The following is a 21,961-nucleotide window of genomic DNA, read 5'->3' as shown; positions in this document are numbered from 1 at the left end:
TGTAGCACATTGTCTGGTGACATATAGAGATTGAAATATAACACATTGTCTGGTGTCATATAGAGACTGCAGTATAACATATTGTCTGGTGTCATATAGAGATTAGAATGTAACACATGGGCTGGTGTAATATAGAGACTGCAGTATAACACATTGTCTGGTGTCATATAGAGATAACAATTTAACACATTGTCTGGTGTAATATAGAGATAACAATATAACACATTGTCTTGTGTAATATAGAGATAACAATATAACACATTGTCTGGTGCCATATAGAGATAATAATATAACACGTTGGCTGGTGTCATATAGAGATTACAATATAATACACTGTCTGGTGCCATAATGAGATTACAATATAACACATTGTCTGGTGACATATAGAGATTACAATGTAACACATTGTCTGGTGACATATAGAGATTTCAATATAACACATTGTCTGGTGTCATAAAGATATTACAATGTAACACATTGTCTTGTGTCAGATAGAGATAACAATATAACACATTGTCTGGTGTCAGATAGAGATTAGAATGTAACACATTGGCTGGTGTGATATAGAGATTACAATAAAACACATTGTCTGGTGTCATAAAGATATTACAATGTAACACATTGTCTAGTGTCAGATAGAGATAACAATATAACACATTGTCTGGTGTTATATAGAGATAACAATATAACACATTGTCTTGTGTAATATAGAGATAACAATATAACACATTGTCTGGTGCCATATAGAGATAATAATATAACACATTGTCTGGTGTCATATAGAGATTACAATATAATACACTGTCTGGTGCCATAATGAGATTACAATATAACACATTGTCTGGTGACATATAGAGATAACAATGTAACACATTGTCTGGTGACATATAGAGATTTCAATATAACACATTGTCTGGTGTCATAAAGATATTACAATGTAACACATTGTCTAGTGTCAGATAGAGATAACAATATAACACATTGTCTGGTGTCATATAGAGATTAGAATGTAACACATTGGCTGGTGTTATATAGAGATTACAATAAAACACATTGTCTGGTGTCATAAAGATATTACAATGTAACACATTGTCTAGTGTCAGATAGAGATAACAATAGAACACATTGTCTGGTGTCAGGTAGAGATAACAATATAACATATTGTCTAGTGTCATATAAGATTAGAATGTAACACATTGGCTGGTGTCATATAGAGATTACAATTAAACACATTGTCTGGTGTCATATAGAGAATACAATATAACACATTGGCTGGTGTCATATAGAGATTACAATAAAACACATTGTCTGGTGTCATATAGAGAATACAATATAACACATTGTCTTGTGTAATATAGAGAATACAATGAACACGTTGTCTTGTGTCATATAGAGATTACAATGTAACACATTGTCGGGTGTGTTATAAAGATCTCAATGTAACACATTGGCTGGTGTCATATAGAAATTACAATGTAACACTTTGTCTGGTTTCATATAGAGAATACAATGTAACACATTGTCGGGTGTCATATAAAGATCTCAATGTAACACATTGTCTGGTGTCATATAGAGATTACAATATAACACATTGGCTCGTGTCATATAGAGAGTATAATAAAACACATTGTCTGGTGTGATATAGAGATTACAATGTAACACATTGTCTGGTGTCCATTTAAGATAACAGTAGAATACATTGCCTGATGTCATTAGTTTTCAATATTTCACAATGTGTGCTATCATTTAGATAATTGGGATATTACAATGTTTAAATAAAAATTTGACTGGTATCACTCATCCTTATTAAACCCTTTGCTAGCAAAGATGCGTATTACAATGTCACGTGTTGTCTGGTGTCATATAGAGATTACAATATTAACAAATTGTCTGGTGTTATATAGAAACTACAATATTACACATTTTTCTGGTGTTATTCAGAGATTTCAATCTAACATATTACATAGTGTTATTCAGAAATATCAATGTTACATGACACATTGTCTGATGTTTTACGCACAGACGCAGTTGGGTTTTCTTTGCTTATAATGAAAGCAAAGAAGTTGTTCCTCTTGCTGCATCCCCAGAAGAGCTTGGTATACTGTACATAGTGTACATAAAGTGGCTAAATAGCAATACGTTTTGCAGTCTCTATGTCATTATGATTAAAATCAACTCCTAAAAAGACTGTCATGTTAAGATTTTGTTTAAAAGAAGTTCATATTTTAAAAAAATGCAAAGAACTTTTCCTTATTTTTGTGATGGGAAGAAAGTTTTTCCTTTTTTGTGATGATGATGCATGGTGATAATGATGATAATGGAGTTATCAACGAAAGAGAGAGAGAGAGAGAGAGAGAGAGAGAGAGAGAGAGAGAGAGAGAGAGAGAGAGAGAGAGAGAGAGAGAGAGAGAGAGAGAGGGCTAGGGGTGCTCTCTTTGGTGATTCATTCTAGTTTATCCTCTTTTGAGAAGTGGACCGGCACAGCCTATCTACATGGATGCAGGCTATGCCTGTCCACTTCTCAAAAGAGAAAAAGATAATAATCGAAATCTGTTTTAGAAGGATAGACCTAGGAAGCGATCATTGTAGCAAAAAATCAGGCTTGTTTTGCATTAGTAACTTTGATAACTGCATGAACAACCAAAGGGGGGCATGTGTTGTGAAAAAATTAAATTCAAAAATTATAAGGAGCAAATATTTGTCATGCATTTTATTTGACACCGGGTAATAAATGTTTGAAAGGAACGCTTTTCATCTTTCGAGTGACACGCGCGCGCTGACGACAGCTGTCGCAGACGACACCAATTTGGAGATAAACTTTAAAAACTCGTCACTTTATCTCCTCTCATCAAAGGATAACATACCTTAACGACCTCATTCAAATTGAACAAGAAGAGGAAAGTGTTATCGCGTTTGAATCTTGGATGTTCTTTCAGCGTTGGCGGTATGAAAGAAAAGAAGCAGGGCAAGAATGGTTGACGGAAATGTTGAGAGTGACAAAGGCTTTATGATTCACTGTCACTAACGCTTTATGATATTTTTGTTCCTTTTAAATTCTGATGATAATTTATAGTGAATAGTTGACCTGGCTTAGCCTTGTAATAAGCCAGGTAAAAAAAATATATATGAGTCAGCCAGTTGCAAAAAAATACCTGCATCGCGATCAGGAATCAAGAAAGCTATATGATTATATAAGAAGAAAAACCTACCAACAAACTACACGTATATATATATGTATATCTAAATCGATTATGTTTATTTTATTGTGGAAAATACATCGTTCAACTCATTTATTTCTATTAACTTTGTTTTATAAACAATAATTTGATTTTGAAATAAAGCGAACAACATAACGATTTATAAAAAAACAATTTTAGATTTGAGCGAACAGTTCTCTTATTTAAAAATGCGTTAATAAGTAATTACCAAATGTGTAATGGTCAATTAGGCCACCTTTAAGATTTTTTTTTACCCTCTCCCGACCGACTTACTTACACCGCTAATGACATATTATTAGTAATCTGAGCATAATTTATTTTACGAAGTACAGCTTATTAACAATGAGTCATGAGAGGGCAGACAAACATTTTTATACATACCGTTGTCCTTTGACTCTGTTGACTAGTTGCAAATGCATGCATCGATGAAGGTGTCCTGTTGTTTCTACATCTACATGTACATAACTTAAAGCATTAACACTTAATTGCATTTGAAAAACAAAATGATGTTAAATGTGTTTTATCAGGGAATAACGGTTGGGATTATTGCAGGAAAAAATACAAAGTGTACATTTGTGGTGGCTCAATTTCCTGGTATTCGGGGATAGTTCTCACCAACGAATTTACATCCTCGATATTTTAAAAGATTAAGTATTCCTACTGAAACTGAAAACCGACGCATCCACAAAATTACATCCCCACGTAGGAGCAAAAAACCCATAGTCCACGAAATTTGGCCCCCATGAAATGAAACAATTCCACAGTAACAGGTTGTTGCAGAAATGGAGCTCCCCGGACAGGGAAAAAATCGAATATCTTTTAGATTTTAATTTATTGGAATTTGCACGTTGGACCTATTTGGTGTATACATACACATGCACGCAGCCCTTTATTTTGGTCAGTGTCCTACTTCTGGGGCTTGTAAGAATACCGTCATGAGTTAAATAAAAATTGCACAAATCACTAATTTTGAGAAAGATATAAACAGTTTAAAAAACGTTGTTTGATGCAGAAGAGTGATAAAAGAACTTTCTTTGAAATAAATTAAAGCACCAGACTGAATCAGAATGTGTTAAGTGATATGTAATCAGGTTCACTTTGATGTTTGAGATAAAATCGAACAGGAAATTGTGCGGGTTCTGGTGTTCTTTATTTAAAAGTGATAGGAAAGCACAACCGCCACGGCTCAAATACATGCAAGGGCTAGGCATTGGCAAGGGACTATACTACAATAATGTGACTGACAGGCGGAGCATCATAAACGTTGTTCTTGTTTTTTTGTCGTGCTATTTCAAAATCATATTTTTACACGTTGCAACTTTGCCCCGTAATTACACCATCTAATGATAGATTGTAACTGACATTTTACACGTATATTGATGACAAATGCACAACAACGTAACACGGATTATATTTGAAATTAATTTAATGGTAAACATAGCAATACACAATATCTGACTTTTGGTCGATCACATCACAATGATGGCGCCATACAGTATACATCAACAAGAATATTTCATTTTCTTGAGTTTTTGTATAATTATTTGAAATATATTAAAAGTATTAAAGTAGCCTAATTATATTTTTTTTCATTTGTGAAAATGAAGTCAATTACAATATCAACTTATTAAATCGCTCTTGGAAGCATTTTTGTGTAATTGTGTCTGGGAATATAATCATAGTATCGTGACTTTTGTAATTAAAGCATTATTGACTGTGAATTGATATAGATAATAATTACGTCTTTACGTGAATTGATATAGCAGAAATGCATTATAAAAAGGTATTTCTCCACGACAAATATATACTGAACATTGTTGAAGATCGTTTAAAATCACGAATGTAATTATGAATAATACAAATCCATTCTTAATCGAGGAAATTCGGACACACAACATACAAAAACAACCAATCAAACAATATCATACAGAGGACTGATCATAACAAAGGTACGGCGAGGTACATTTAAATCTGACAGTTGAATACATTGAGAATGACACGTTGATGACTTTCAAAATCTTTAGCAGGCAATTCATTTGTTCAGGAAAGAATTATCAAAAGTTAAATGAAGATCTCGTTGCCACAATTTAAGCATACATGTACTTGAATACAATGTAGTATTGATACTCTGAACATTGGTACAAGAAGAGTTATTGGTCCTTTCTATGTTAATGAATCCATCTAGTAGGCAGCTATTGAAAGTATTGCACTTCAAATGTATGTGTCCTCCTTTTTAAAACAACACAGATTTACACAGTCACGCACACGAACACCATAAGTCACGTGACCGGATGTAGCATTCACACACTATCACAGGCATCATGAGGTAAACACTCTCACACGTAAAATCCGGACATTTCTATCGTTTTCCCCGAGTGACTTGATGTCGTTTCCGACGACGCCCGACTGGAACCACGTGACCTGTCGGAGGCATCGGAACGGTCCGATCTTTTTCGAGTGACGCTATTTTCCAGGGACTTGTTGGCTGATGGCAAGAGGCAGCCCGTGACTTCCAGAACTATCGTGTTCCCGTCGTGGTCCTTCGTCTCCCAGCGCGTGTCCGATAGCGGCTTACACACGTTGGGGAATAGGGGCACGATGTGTCCAACGTCCGTCACTCGGAATTGCAATTTTACACATTCGAGAGGCCTCGGTTTGATTCCTCTTTGTAGTCTCTTCAAAGCAAACTGGATATCATAGTGTGTATGAGTATGCACCGTAAATAAACAAAAATCCTCTCGTAAAAGTTCTGGATCTGTGCCAATAATAAGTTTATAGAAATGTACCATGTCATCCCAGTTCTCTTCACCAGCAAATATCACTAACCGAATATGCTCTTTTCCATAATGCACCTGTCGAACAGCCCACAGTGGAAGATCTTCCGACGTGTAAAAGAAGTCCTGGCTGTTATATGGGTACGGATTGACCCGTCCCCGAGAAACTTGTTCAGAATGGTGGAATTTCCAAGGCGACTTCTCGAAATGGATCTTTGCCGTTTGAATTCTCTCACATCCCAGCATTCCCTCCTCATGTAGGAATATCATGACGGCGGTACTAGGAATGCTGGATTCTGAGTAAGTAAAGTCGTCTGCTCGTTGTTCGGAAATATTTATCCTCTCCGAGACTTTGAAAATATGGAGATCGGGGTCGACCCAGTCAATGACTGGCTGATACATGTCCATCATCGGGTACACCTCGTGAGAGTCCGCCAGGAAGTGCACCGTTAGCCGGTAGGGGTCGCTGAGCATGATAGAATCAATGTCGGAATTTCCGGACAAACTGATGTTTTCCCCTTCAGCTTCCGATCTCAAAGATCCAATGGAGGATATGCTACTTCCTGTAAAAGTATTATAAATACATTAGTGTATATAAAGACTGTACATTTTACGTTAATTAGAATCCATGCACGTCCAAACACAATAAATACTATTGTACCCAGATCCTGCACATGGATCTCTCGTTATTCACAAACACACGACTGGTGTTCACCCCCCAAAAAAGCGCTTACACATATCAATCCACAAGTTCAACAAATTAGACGCTAGCCAAAGATAAACAAAATTCCCAAAAAACCACATGTTCCGGTAGCCCTGTAATTCCACAGTAAGCCCGCGTTGCTCTCCAGTGGGATCTATTTGACTTGTGTCTGCAGTGAGAGGGACGAATCAACAAATCACCTGTCTATACAGCGCTCTGTCGAGACTTCTACATGCACTCTTTTTAAAAGAAGTTAGCTACTGACATGCACCAAAACGTTAGGAGGAAATTACTCTCTTTTTTTAAATTCCAAGCATTGAGGGCACTTGTAGAATCGGAATCACAGCTGGGTGTTACTATAAGAGGCACGCCGGCAATTTCACACGGGTCGACCTTGAGCACCGGAGATCTTTTTTTATATCTTTCAAGAAATTGTTTTTTGTTCTTTAAGCTAGCTTACAAAGCCGATACAAAAAAGAACAATTTTCAATACAATTAGACATTGCAAAGCAAATTATCTTTTTCTTTCACATTTGGGATTTTAACTATGCGGTTCACTGATTTGTAGATTTTTCTTGAAGGGGCTCTGTTTAAGTTTAAGAAATGGAAACACAACAGAAAAAGAGTCCTTGTTCAATTCTTCTCTTTTGACTGCAATTCAATGTATCGAGTTTTCAGGCCTGTGCATTCAACCCCCCTGTTTTATTGAAGTTCAATGGCGTGGATCCTAGCAATAAAGAGATCACACTGGGCCCCATCACAAAAGACGAAGAAAAAGATAATTGATATTAAATTTGAATAGACATTGTGGCAATACTCAATGTTTGGAGTTTTTACTGCTAGTTTTAATATTTATGAAGCAATTTTCCTTCATGCTTAGCCATTAGATAGGAATGATTCTTTAAGTACCTTTCCGATCGAAAATGCATCATGTACAATACTTTTTGACTGTGTGGTCGAATTTATCACATAGTAATGGTTATTACAATGTTTTACCATACAACATAACGTTTATTGCTGTTTTAGCTGCCTCGTAGTATTATATTGAAATCATAACGAGTATGAATAATTGGCAACTCATATCATATGATGAGTCATCAAAAAGTACATCGCGGGCATTTTGCACACCGGTATTATCTTTGTTTGACGAACTCTATCATGAAAAAAGAGCCCTCATTATCTTGCCTAACAAAGATGCAAAAAATGCTTAATTGTCTACGACTAACTGGTGAATTTTGATTTTCTAAAGAATGGAAAAAAAATTACGAAATGAATGAATTCGTGTTCTGAACAACAGGTATGGCTATAGGCATTGCTAGAGGCCCGCGGGAACTAACAACCACCATGCACAGAAATTGTTGGGATTCCAATCAATCCAAACTGATTCTTCAGCTTGAAATATTTTTCATTTCACAAAATATGATAAAACAATTTTTATAATCATTACACGTTTAATCAAGCTAGATAATCTGAGGTACACGTCAAGATTTATGCATTGTACTTTATGACAGAATAGTTTTCCTGCTTGTTAAAAATTCATAAAATGTTTTATGGGTTAACAGATGCAGAAAAACGGCTATCGTTTACATTAATTCGCCTAAAAAAAAAAAATCTGCAGACGATTTATTATATCAATGAAGGAGATGACGTCACACTTACCATCGTTGGAAGAGTTAGAAGCGGATGTTGAGAGGCTTCCTCTTCGAGATCTGCAATGGAAAATAAAGAATTTAGATTTTTTTTAAAATCAAAATGATAGTGTAATCATACAGTACATACTACTTTCAAGTATTTAAACATGATCATCTATGTGCGTATTGCTCTGAGAGAGAGAGAGAGAGAGAGAGAGAGAGAGAGAGAGAGAGAGAGAGAGAGAGAGAGAGAGAGAGAGAGTCTCCGATATAAAAAAAAAACTTATTGGACGACAAAACATTTTATTTATCTTTCATCCACCATATCTTTCATGATAAAAGAGACAATGGATCTGTGCAAATCAATTTAAGAGCTGTAACTGTGTTAATGTCCAATAGTTTGCGATCTTCTCAATGACATTTCTGTCAAAAAGTGGTTCAATAGTTAATCTATCACTGAAAAAATGCGAGAGTCATGCAGGAGGGCTATTAAAGTCATAAAAATAGCGGTTTTGCTTCGATGGTGTTTTTTAGATTTTTTTTTTCTTTAACTAGGCGCTTCCTTTAGTAGGATCGAAGCAGACGATATCTTAGAAGCATCTTATTGTTCGGGGGGGAGAAAGCCCTGTAAACTGGTCACGCGCGCTGGTCGTAAATGAAACACAAATGATTTTGAACTCAGAAACTTCGAGTAGGTAATAAAAGAGAATGAAAATGAAATGAAAAATTGTCAAGAGGTATTAATTTGTTTTTCAAGAGCGAGGTGTCCATAATTTATATATTGAGAGTTATAAATGAAAAACTCCTTAACACAAGAGGGAAAGGCGATTATAAAAATCTCAGTTTATAATCCGATAAAGAACGGATCATATCCCATTGTTATCAACTTCAGACCATTTTCCCTTTAGATTGTCTATTCCCACAATAAACAAATTAAGAATACATATATAAATTTGGACGAATGATGTAGCATTTTTTTACGCCAATCTGTCTTTAGAAACTTGTCTAACAAGAGCGTCAAAGATAGATACAAAAATATCATTTGTACCACCCAGTTTAATTTTTCAAACCATTCTTCTAAAAATATTGGTTTCAAAGGAGTTGGGAGTATCCAATGCATGTACACGACAAAAGGGGGCTTAACCGAGTGAGTAGTCTCCCTTGGTCGACAATCAAAAAGTGTTGTCCTTTCTCAGTGCAAGTTTTGCCATATTGCGACCTCCTGCCAAGAACATGGATTAAGGGGTGATTCCACGGCATTAGGAAGGGCCCGCATTACTCGGATTAATATAATAACTCTATTATAATTAAACGATATTTAGTTTCAGATCACTGCTTGTTTTGTAGTTTTCACTCCTCTCAGCTTAATCCTGTATGCACTTTTCTTCTGAGAGATTAATCGTTCAGAGAGGATTCAATACATGCAGTTGTGGTTATATTCAACCCTTCGGTTAGACATATATAAAATATCGTGCAATATCATGCAATCAGTTTTAAAAACTAGGTTTATTGCAGTTGTTCAATTCTAAAACGACTAGTTTTTTATGTTACAAAAATCCCCCGTTTTAGATCGAATAAACTAATCAATAACAATTTACTGTGTATATCATTTCCATTTAAATGAAGAATGTAAATATACGGTGCCAATTTCTTTTGTCGGGGAAATACAGCATGAAGTCGCCAGTTGCAAAGATAGGACACAACGAAGTCGCTTAAGATCTAAACAGACTAGAGCAAGACTCCTTGTGGAAAAACAATAAGGGTAAACAGTATTCGGCAAGCCTCGGGCGGTTACCCAACATGACACCAAAATCTGCCGATGATTGCCGCATGGAATAAACAGACGTGCTCTGAGAGGGCAGACAATGGCGAGTTGTGTTCTATATAATCTTATCATACCACCACACAGGGTGCATGTATAATATCACAATCATTGAACGTTTATCAATTAAAACACTGCTGCTAGTATTGAAATGCCCTCCATGATTGAAGCCTTATCAGTTAAAAAAAAAAGGCAGTCGCAAATCAGAATCCACAATGCATGCAATGTTTCGTTTATAATTCATTATTCTTTACATGGATATCGAGATTTGAGTCTTGTGTTTTACAGGTATCGTTTTTCACAAACAATGGTATCCCTGTGTCTGTCGTGTAGACTTTGCCTATATTGCAGACACAGTTCGATTACAACGAGGGATAAGTAATAATGATTATCACTGCGGCATCAGGAGGACTGTAATTTATTCAATCAAGATGTTAACATAAAGATCCTACAAAAAAGAGTTTCCGTGATCCATATGATAATTCTTAATGGCCAGAACAGCTTTTCTATAATATCCGAATGATGCCGTTCGGATTAAAACGGAAACGCAGATGGTAATGCAAGGACAAAAGATGAATTAACAGCGACGCATTAATAACTCAGAGACATGATAATGCCTTATTGTCAGACTTTGTAGATCTCGGACTTTGAGAACCGACCTGCACTTAATGTACCGACATTTCCTCGCCAAATTACCTGCTTCAAACAAAAGGATATTCACATTTTTTTTTTGACAAATTCTGGAATAAAATTAAAAGTCCCTCGAAGTGAATAAATTATGACAAGATTACGTAAGGATTTTATATTGGTTAGAAAAATCGGACAATGAAAGTCATTATTCTTGGGCACAAAAAGTTGTAAAAATATAAACTCAACAACTCTATCTTACCGTAAACATGATATCAAGAATGTTGCAGACAACAAGCTTCCATCAACGAGTCAACACTTGCATTCTAAAGAAACTCTAGTGATTTTTGGGTGTTCTTCTTAATAGAAAATGTTTAGAAAAACTGTCTTAAAATTCCATTCCCCGAAAGTTGACTTACTGTTAGCGCTAGTCCATTGTGACTGCGACTTTGCCCTACTCTAAGATTAAACATGAAGCAATGTTTGAAATTCGTTAAATCTAGCCTATTTACGACCAAGTGTTTTCTCTTTGGATTAAACTGTTTAGCTGACCAGTCCAGAGCTCAAACTTGTTAACAACACCAGCTAAGGTCATTAACTCTCTCTCTCTCTCTCTTTCTCTCTCTCTCTCTCGGTCTAGACGTAGTACTTCATGGCTATATATAATGATTTGACGACAGTGAAGTTGTAAATCATGGACGAGGAAACAATCGGACCGGTTAGAGCAATAAAAACAGTCACGGGTCACACACACTTACAATATTTAACTTCAAATGTTAATTCACTCAAAAGGTGTTATTCGCGTTATCTGTATAAAATTAATTCATCAGATGAAATTTTTCACGTGTAAGTTTTGATGAATTCTTATTTATTTATTGAGAGAGAGAGAGAGAGAGAGAGAGAGAGAGAGAGAGAGAGAGAGAGATTTTGTGGTTGTTCTGATATTTTGCGTCTTTTTTTAACATAACGTTCTCTCACAGAAAACCTCGCCTATACACTGTTTGTTTTTCTCATAGTCCTGTGTAATTCGATAAATGAAGACAACGTTAGCCACAACCCCGCAAGTCGGCTGACAATGGGACAGAGCAACTTCTAAGGAATTGGTCAATACTGTTCAGTTTAAGCCACCTGCGTCGAATCTTTGTACAGAACTAGAAAATAAAGTCAAGACTTCAATTTTGTGTTTTTCAAAGTCTTCTTGAAGAAAAGCGACCACCTGTATTTGAACACCCGTACGATCCAAAAGAAAATATTATTTTTACGAGGAAATTATGTGTTTATTTGTGAGGATGCTATCAGTAATAAAAGGGTTACTATTTAAACTTGATTCAAATTTGAATTCAAAATTCGATACTTTAAAACTCCTCCACGGTGAAGATTTTAAGGGGACTGGGTGCAATCCCAAGCGATTGGGAACTGCTTGAGGGGGGACTGGGATTGTGTACAGTGTACACCAGAACGTGTTAAAACATCAAAAACAGACTCCAACAACCATTTAACACGCCACTCAAATTTAAAAGTTGGTTGATAATTATTTTTCCCCTTTTCTTTACATACAACTTGAAAGCAAATCTTAAAAAACTGAAAGTTCCCAACAGAAGGTGGATTCTAATATAGGAGAAAGTTCGGCGTTAAGATCTTCAGATGAAATAAGTATGAGGTGTTGTTGAACGAAAATAAAAGTTTTCAAGCATATGTATAAAGATCGGCAAATATATAAGCACTTCATTGATATAGAGTAATGCCTGGGTAAATCGTCATAGAGGGTGTATGAACACGCCGACAAGTTGTGAGACTTGGAGGGTTCTTCAGAGACCCATTATTGGGGTTTTCACGCATCCTTCGGAAAACAATCACAAGAAAAAAGGAAAAGTCGAGAGGCTCTCCCGATTTGTGTCATGGTATATTTTTTTAATGAAAAAATCTGAAGTACTCTCGTAGCATGGGGATCTATTTCTTTTAAAGATTTTTTTAAATCATCACGAACGAGTTTTCAATGGTGTCTTCCAATAAGCCCACTTTGGGGCATTCAGTTTCACTAAAATCTGAATTGCACAAAGTTTAATTGTATTAGGAATAAACAACAAAGGAAAACACCATTCTAGAGAAAAGTGTCGATGTACGCCTTCAACAAACAAAATAGATTTAAGCTTTTTTTATGAATACATTGTTTTTTCTATTAGGAAATACTAGTTTCTACACGAGAATCGTTATTCTTTAATAACGACTCGTGTGAGATCGAACTAGCATTGTTACCAGAAGATCCAAAGAGCATGCTGGGTAAAAACAAAGGATCTTGTCGTCTACTAGAAATTGCAAAGAGGGTTAAAAATGGCAAGTCTTGCAACAACCATCCGCTTCAAAGTATTTTAATTCAGTCAGTATATTAGTGTATAATATAGTGTCCTTATATTGCATATTATCAAAGGGACACCAAATTATATTACACTGGAATTTTTAAAATAGCTTTAGCGTAACAGCCCCCTCCCCCCATTCCGTCTTTTTTCCCTTGGATAATTTCTAAGACATTAATTTGTAACGTCTTTAGTTTAAAGTAAGAAGCGACATGAGAACTGAATACTGCATATTGACCACTGTTGTGGTCAGTTTCCCGCAAAAAGCCGGTCTGTTTCCTCGCGGCAACTCGCGTGACAACAGACCGCGCGCGCGACCGTAAGGTGCCCTATTGAATCTTTTTGTTTTTCTTTTCAATGGCCGCGGCAGGTGCAATAATCCCCTTCAAAGAATTGTTCCATAAATCCATACATTTGTATCTGATCTCTAATAAATTGGCAAACACAATTCATCAGGTCTCTGAGAGGAAATGAATCGTTTACCAACGGTAGGATTAATGTTCTACGTAGGAAGCTCATCCAGTATGGATCAGCGCATGAGAAACGTCCTTGTCAATACCATCTGACGCTATTATCTCCCTTGCCGAAAGAATGGATCGCCGTATCGCTTCATCGAAAACGAAATATCAATTAATATTTCATTAACATGTAAGGGATGGAGTAGCGTCAGCTAATTCCCTATGCCATAAATTACCGACACTGACCATACCTGTATAATGAGAGGTCTCCATCGGCAAATCTAATCATCAAAGGGGAACAGATTGTCGTCTCGAAGCTGAATCTATTTCATCCGAATTAACACTTTCTTTCATTTATCTGTTCTTTAATTTATCTGTACAAAGTCTATGTCAACCATACTTGAATCACAGTCGGCACTTCGAGATTTATTATCAATGTGGCCAACCAATGCATTCTCTTTATATACTAGGTGAATCTGTAACACCGGACATTGCGGCTATAAATACAGTTTTCTTGTCAGCCATGTGTCACCCTTCCACGCTGCGCAGAGGACCGCGGGTCTTCACATTCACTGAATCAAATTACAGCCAACAGATACATTTACTTTGGAAAGCTACGACTACGGAAATAAAACTGTCCAACATGGAAACGTTCTTAAGTTTGTTGTTCATTTATTTCTCTTTAACTGACTGAAACACGAGATTCATTTTGATTTTCCATTATTCAAGTAATTTGATAGTTGATTTACTGAATGCGGAGTTATCGTTCGTAAATAAACGTGCTCGAGTGGAACGGAAATAACATCCTACTAACTAATCATTTTATATTTCAAACAAGTGAAAACTGTTTTGTTCGGTAATTGAACTCTGTATATATATACTATCTGTCTTAAAATCAATTAACATGGTATAAGAATTTGAACAGCATATCGTTCATACCAATTGAAAACTTAGTCTAACAACTTTCCGTAGACTCGCGCAGTTTTGGAGCTAGCTAGTCGTATCGTGCTTGTTAATTTCGTGTTGTAAACAAGGTGTACGTGTTTGTACTTGTGTTTTGATAATTAATATCTCTGACAATGGGTATTACACTCCTCGTTCACAATCCGATTTCCTGAAGTCTCTTGATGGCGGATCACCCCGGCAGATCGGTCTTGCTTCCCGCCGTGAAAATCTATCGCTAAGCAGAACCTACACTACATAAGTATGTCTAATGAGATTGCTCTGTCCACTCCGACACCGTGTAATTAGGGGCCTCACCAGGTGCCCGTAGCTTAGCGAAAGATCGAGACAAAGGGGTCCCAGTTTGAGGTCTGTGTATACCCCAACCCAACCAAAAATAAAAATAAAACACGAAAAATTATGTAAACAGATCCCAATTTGAATCTTTAAAGATTTAAATTCCAAATCACAATTTTTCTTAAATCTTTGACAATGATAGTAATTTTGTGATCCGGTTACGATGAAGTCGTATTAATTTCAAATTTATTTGGAATTTTATGAGATAAAATCGACGTTGTTACGGCGCTTGTTTATTTGATGAGATAATGACGTATGTACAAACATTGACCAGACCTCTAATCGTTCCTGGTCCACTTCCTCAAAGCGTACCAAAAACTACTTTTTATCACTTCAAGTGAATTTCTCGAATTCCTCCTCGGATATTGAGAGAAGGGTTTTGCGGTTTAATCGCTCGTCATTTAAAAATTTTATTTTTGGCCTTTCTTTTGAATATGCAGAAGCATATAATTATTTTATATCCTTCTCAGCAGCGGTTTTCATCCACCGTATAATCATTACCTATAATTGGCGAAACTTGTAAATATTTTACTCTTTATACTTGAAGTGAATTTTAAATGTTAAAGGACCATTGTATGTTTGTATAAATGGAATAAACGCAATTTCTGTATATCCGGAAATCTTTAAAATATCTTATTAAGATCTCACCTTTAAAGATACAATCAAGTCTGCTAAACGGTCTATAATCGATTTATAATGTTTCAGTACATGCAACCCCTGTCCCCTCCTATCTCGCTCCCCTCCCCTCGACACCCCCCACCCCCTTTACAGATATTCCATACAATGTGCACATTAATTAAGTTTAAACTAATCTGTAGTCTACATTCAGTATCAGAGAAATCAAAAACACTAAGAAGGTATTTTATCGAGCATGCCAAATGTTACATATCGCTGCTATTAAACCTTGGAGAAAGGTCGAGGTAAATCAAAGAAATCCTTGTAACGAGATCTTTGGTTTGATTCTCACCAGATCATTTCTTATCCAAGATTAGATCGTCTACGAAAAATAGTTACGAAAACAAAAGGCTTGGTTTCTTAAATGGTTGGTAAACTTAGTTTCTTCCTCTTCTTGGAGAGGTTTGATTTTTTTTCTCAATCTGCATGTCTGCATGTATTTTACGTATGTATGGATGGGTAAACAACTTTAGAGACAGGAAAATATTGATAAAACATTTTTAACGTGTTCATAAAGATCAAGGTTGATGCTACATTATTTTATCAATGGATGTTCATGTATTGCAGAGCTGTCAAACACAGATGTCAAATAATTTTCTACTTACGAAAACGTTTTTAAAATATCTTTGTTTCTATAATGCATCTTATCTTTTCTCCTGAAAAATTAATTACGCATAGAACTATTGTATGTATACTGTATGTAAAATTCATGTGGTCCATGTACCCTGCTGCGATTCTTTGAAAGAATACAATGAACGATGGGGGTACTCAACAGAACAATACCCGACCACTTTATGACAGCTATCTCCTCGCTCTCTTTGCGTGAGGTTCGGTTATCGGAGACATTTTAATGTAACCAGTAATAAGAAAGCGATCGCTAATGCTTGGAGGTGTCAATATGATCAGGTATTGATGGAAGAACGTAATAAATGAAAGGAGAAACAAAAACAGAAAAAGAATATACACGGGAGAGCAAGGTGTTGTATAATTACGGTGTGACACCTGTACAAAAGGTGTTCCAATTACCTAAACATGTCAACCACGCCCTCGGTGAAATCTACATCAGTTTGCAATTGTAAAACATCGATACAAGGTAATAAAGAAACACTTCAGGTGCATTATGAAAATGGGGCTTATTTTTTTTTTTTTTTTGGAAGCACACCATGATGAACAAAGCAGAAACTCTCCTTCATAAAGAAGATGTGATTTATGTTATAATGAAATAAAGAAATATTCTGTTTGAAAGTTAATTTCGTTTTTTTTTTTCATTAAAGACACTTTTCAAGGTTATTAAAATTTTAGTTATGAAGGCAATAACAAAGCCTGTTATTTCAAACAACAATGATATATGATACACAACAGCTTGTTATGACAGGCAGCCCACGGCGTATTTATTAAAAACAGATTAAAAATTCTCTCTCTCTCTCTCTCTCTATTTCTCTCTCTCTCTCTCTCTAAAACCCACATACCGCGGAGGAATAGGAAAGTTCATTAATAAGTCCTTTCTCACTGATAAAAATGTATTTAATTTAAAGGTCAATAATTTTGTTTTACACCTGCATGCCATCAACGATTCCACCGGTAACAAAGGTAACAAACCTTGTCTATATCCGCAAATACCTGCCTTGACAAATACCCCTCTTCCCTAATGAAAATTCCCCTAACTGTGGTTTGTCAATATGAAATGGGGAATTCATCGAGTGAACTGCCAAAGATGCGACAATTGGTTTTCAATTAATTTCAATTATAAATGCCTGCTGTTTGTGATGTATTTACTTATCCTTGGTTGTGTCGGGGGTAGGTACACTGTCAGTGTGAGGTGACACTTGACCAGGCTCCATTTGTATCCAATACATAGCACTCGTGGATAAGAAAGTTTGTGTTACGTTATACACTCTCCAGGTATTCTCTTGGGAGGATTAAGGCAGGTATGTTGCAATGAAATCACGTGTTCCTATTTTGATTTGGGAATGGACAGAGTTAGCTACCAGTACCTCCCGAAATCTGTCCGTGGGAGAAAGAGAATTTCAGAGAGAAAATCCTAAATATTTAATGTGGAAGAGCCAGGGCTTAAGATGTCCCAGAAAATTAATCAGATCATACGTTGTATCACAATGAGAGAGAGAGAGAGAGAGAGAGAGAGAGAGAGAGAGAGAGAGAGATTGAGATTGTGGAAGAACTTAGCATTGACTTATCTTAAATGTGTTTGGTGTATATAGTATTTAAAAAAAAAATAGCGACATTCCTTGTTGACAACACGTGCAGACAGTGATCAGGAAATGCCTTTTTGTGGGTATTGGTGTAACGCGGTACAGAGTCGCCGGTAGAAGTCCCTGTATGTCAGGGTTTAATGCAGGTCTGTCCCTCATAAATTCATTACCAACATTCATTAACTCTTTTTCTCTCTTATTAAACAAAGCTATTCCCCATAAATCAATATCAGTCTATTTCGAAACCTGCAGGACAGGTATACGTGTAGAGAAAAGTTTATTATAAAGGTGTATTAGTGAAAAGGAATGGAAAAAATCAGGAAAAAGAGTGGGGCTTTCAAAATATGATGTAATTAATAAACTATTCGTGTTTTGTTGATTTAGCGTCTTTCTGACATAAAGTCACCATTCAAAAGGCCGCTCTATATCTGTTCTTTTCCTGTTTTTGTAACTTATTAACCAAGTGCCGTGTCACTCAATAGCCAATACCCAGCCCAGGAATAACACAATTTACAGATCTTTTCACCGCAGTGTCAATAGTAGACCGCATCAAATGCTGTAATATATTGACCGTTTTCATACAGTGATTTATAAGTAACAACAGGCCACGGAAAGTCGCCATATCGAGTAAACAACAACCCCTACCCCCCATGTCACCTAAGAAAGAGGACCCGCAAATACAAGTCTTTGATTACATGACCAGGAAAAATTCAAGATCACTTGACGGTAATTTGTACCTGGCATCGGATGACCTTATTATTTCTACAATCTCTGCGCCAACGGAAGTTTCTGTTTGACTAGTGAGCCCTTCAGATTAAATTATCTTTTGATAGCATCTCCAAAAAACACTCGACTGACGAGCTAATTCAATTTATACGTCGTTTAAAAGAACAAATATAGGTGGAGATGGATATTCATTTTCTCTCTCTCTCTCTCTCTCTCTCTCTCTCAAAATAGTTTTTCCAATCAATCTTAAACGCATTAAAAATAAATTGCAAATAAATAAAACTTCAAATTGCAATGTGCAATGGGAACAAATTTCAGTGGGCCACTAATAGAAGTTCTGATAGAAAATACATAATTCAGTTCTGTAGGTCTCTCTTGCGCATCGTTATTGGCTTATCGGGTGTTACATATGGAGGTCCCGACCTTTTACGGGTTGGAGATGAATTATTAATGACAACTCCTTACTAATGACTAATTAGCAATTTCTGCAGATGTCTCTATGCATTTGCTCGCTGTCCGATTTTCTTATCAATAGAACGAGCAGATAGTTAGCTGAATACATATTATACAGAGAAAAGCAATTTTCGGGAACACAAATGCAATTAGGCACAAAGTGCTGCTTTCGAATAAAAACCGATGGTCGATTACATGTGCCATATTTACCTGTCGGCTCCAATGCACGTGCAATGGTGTTTACCTGTCCGACCAGCACGCGCGATGGGCGAAGCATAACACAAGGAAACGGGAAGAGAAAGGCGTCTTCATGTTTATTGATGTATTGTCGACAACTTCAAAGATTTGCTCGTAGAATTACAAGCTCAGCATGCATACCAAATTTACACAATGCTGCCCCAATATAGTTAGTGTACTCGTGACTCTACACGGCGGCATACGTATGACTCCTGTCCTGTGTAATTTGTGTGCACCAATAGTTAGTAAAATAAACCTACATAAGTAATTACATTGTCTATTTTTCGCATGAATAGATTCTTGTACATCTTTCCGGTTTTTCCAGACCACTTGCTATCGATAATAATATTACAGAGCATAAAACCCCCCAATGGCGAGGGAGGGTCGGGTAAAACGAGGTCAATGGATAGTAAAATCTGGGCCTGGACCGAGCTGGCGACAGTGTTTTGCCGGGTGGGCGGGGAAAGGTGCAATTAAACACAGTGACTGCAGAGTGAAGGAAGGGAAAGTCAATTGTGGCGCTCAACAGATTTGATATTTCTCGCCTCTAAGGAAATCTGTTTCGATCGGGAAATTGCTTTGTTGCTTCTTTTCGCCCTCAAGAGGATTTATTTAGAGACCTGTCATGTTTTCCCTTACATGAAAGAATAATATTTCTTTTGTTTTTCTCTCTCTCTCCTCCCATATCTGATTTGAAGCGTTAGATAAACTTGCAATTGTAAACTTATTAGATTAATAGCTCCAAGGGGAGAGAGAAAAAGAAACAAAAATCCCACCCAGCGTGGGTAAATAAACGGGAAATTATATTTTTGCTGCAACCTGTTGATAAAATGTACCAAAAAATCGATGAAATTCGCGATTTTTTTTAATCAGTAATCAATATTTAGCCAAGAAGTGGTTTGTATATGTATACGTACATTAAAGTAATTTGTGCACAACAAATCAAAATGTCGGTCTTTTTATATATCTGTCTAACAGCTATATAATCTTACAGAATTCAGTCCTCAAGCCAATATATTTTTGTCGATTAAGACATTAATCTTGCGAACAAGCGTCATACGAAACGGTCTTATGAAAAGTGGATTGTAAGGTGTACATATATAGTGCAAGCATGCAATAAAAAATCGGCATAAATTTCTAATTACATTAGCATTAAAATCCCACTAAACAGCAATGGGAAATAGAATGCCAATACGTTGTAAGAAGGGCATTTAATGTTTAATCCACTGGGATTTCGCTGTTCATTCGGGGGTTCCCTAGATATGGCACCGATCTTACAAACAAATGTCTCTACATACATACACCTTGCGATATTCACTTATGGACCACTGTCGTTTAACTCTGTATATTTATTTTATAAATGACTTTGAATTGGATAGAAATTGAGTTCTATAGGTGTACATATACGTATTTATTGAGCAGAAAATAAACATATTGATACGCTGGGCAGTGCTTATCCCAGACACCAGGGCTTTAATAAATTATGTCAATATTCCCTCTTGGCCCAAAGTAGGCCATAATATAAAATGTATTTTGTAGTATAAAGACTTCGATTTTTCCCTCTCTCTCTATCTTTCTCTCCTAAAGAAGTTTGAACAAGAAGTGTACACATTTGTATTTTACCTGGGTAAATATGAAGGAAAACAGACTCGGAGAAATTGACAGTCATAACAACTTACAGATCCAGACAACAAGTAAAAAATTACTTGACAGATAGATTTTCTCTTTCCATTGTTATAATTTGTATTTGATTGCATGCAAAAATATCACCTCATATCGAGAATGATTGTAATATGCACGTAAACAGAAAGATGATATCTGCCAGAGAGAGAGAGAGAGAGAGAGAGAGAGAGAGAGAGAGAGAGAGAGAGAGGAGGGTGGGGTGGGGTGGGTTTTTGGTCCCTCCCTTACCTGTAGTCCCAGAACGGGTACTTGTTGGTGGCCCCACCGGGACGGTTCTTCTGGGCGTACGTTCTCTTGACATAGGCCTCCATTCTCGCTCAAATTTAACCCATCGTTAAATTCAGGAATACAATCACGTCAGGCTCTGAATCCAAGTGGGAAGAACTTCATTAAAATCCAGCACAAATAGGACTAGATCATCCGGAATATATTTTCACAGATTTCCTGTGTACCTTCTCTGTAACTCAAGTCACAGCAAATAGTAGGTAAAAAATTAGTGTGAATTCGTTGCTATATAATCTCAACAAGTTCCGTTCCGAATCCTAATTAATTTCCATTTATGTCCAATTAGCTGTAATTAAACTATCACCGGCGAATTTCACGATACAACACTTGTAAATATTATCGATGTTCTCCGGCGCTCTAGCTCGCTCTAATGACACGGCTTTTACCGGCGCTGTATATATATAAATATCGACGAGAGAGAGACTTGCTACCTGTTTAAAACACAGTAAATCGCCCGTGTATATTTACGATTAAATAGCGCTAGTAAGTCCTCGTCTGTTTCGCTCTTTTTTCATTGATTGATGACGTCATGGGTGCGTGCTGGAAATGAGCCACATCTAAAAAAAATTAAAGTGAACTTTTTTAAAACTTGCTAAAAAATTGAAACTATGAATGAAAAGACTTTAAATGGTCTTTTAACGGCGCTTTTGTGCAAAACCAAGATATAATACACCCTTCTCATGTAAAGTCTGCGAATTGAGCCAGCGAGTTCTTTTAGAGTGCAGTGGCGTGCAAGAAAGAACCGCCAGGATGACTGAATACGAACACACCGTTGTATTTGAAGCTGTTAGAACAAAGAGCATTGA

General features: G+C 36.4%; 1 protein-coding gene across 5 annotated transcripts; it reads right to left on the bottom strand.

Moving 5' to 3' along the window:
• Window positions 1-4,626: 4,626 nt before the first annotated feature.
• Window positions 4,627-21,619, bottom strand: LOC117680333 (protein FAM124A). 5 transcript variants are annotated; one of them, XM_066068540.1, is made up of 3 exons: window positions 21,099-21,619; window positions 8,355-8,404; window positions 4,627-6,555 (listed from the first exon to the last, which is right to left on the bottom strand). In XM_066068540.1, exons 1-3 carry the CDS (start codon window positions 21,179-21,181, stop codon window positions 5,555-5,557), a joined length of 1,134 nt encoding a protein of 377 aa, XP_065924612.1. In that variant the 5' UTR covers window positions 21,182-21,619; the 3' UTR covers window positions 4,627-5,554. The 5 variants fall into 5 exon arrangements, with proteins under 5 accessions (XP_065924612.1, XP_034318260.2, XP_065924614.1 ...); XM_034462369.2 differs by lacking the exon at window positions 21,099-21,619 and adding an exon at window positions 13,839-13,973; XM_066068542.1 differs by lacking the exon at window positions 21,099-21,619 and adding an exon at window positions 11,038-11,160.
• Window positions 21,620-21,961: the final 342 nt, after the last annotated feature.

Source organism: Magallana gigas, chromosome 8 (assembly GCF_963853765.1).
Source record: "Magallana gigas chromosome 8, xbMagGiga1.1, whole genome shotgun sequence".
Taxonomy (NCBI): domain Eukaryota; kingdom Metazoa; phylum Mollusca; class Bivalvia; order Ostreida; family Ostreidae; genus Magallana; species Magallana gigas.
The sequence above is the reverse complement of the archived record's forward strand: the minus strand, read 5'-3'. Positions and strand labels throughout refer to the sequence as shown.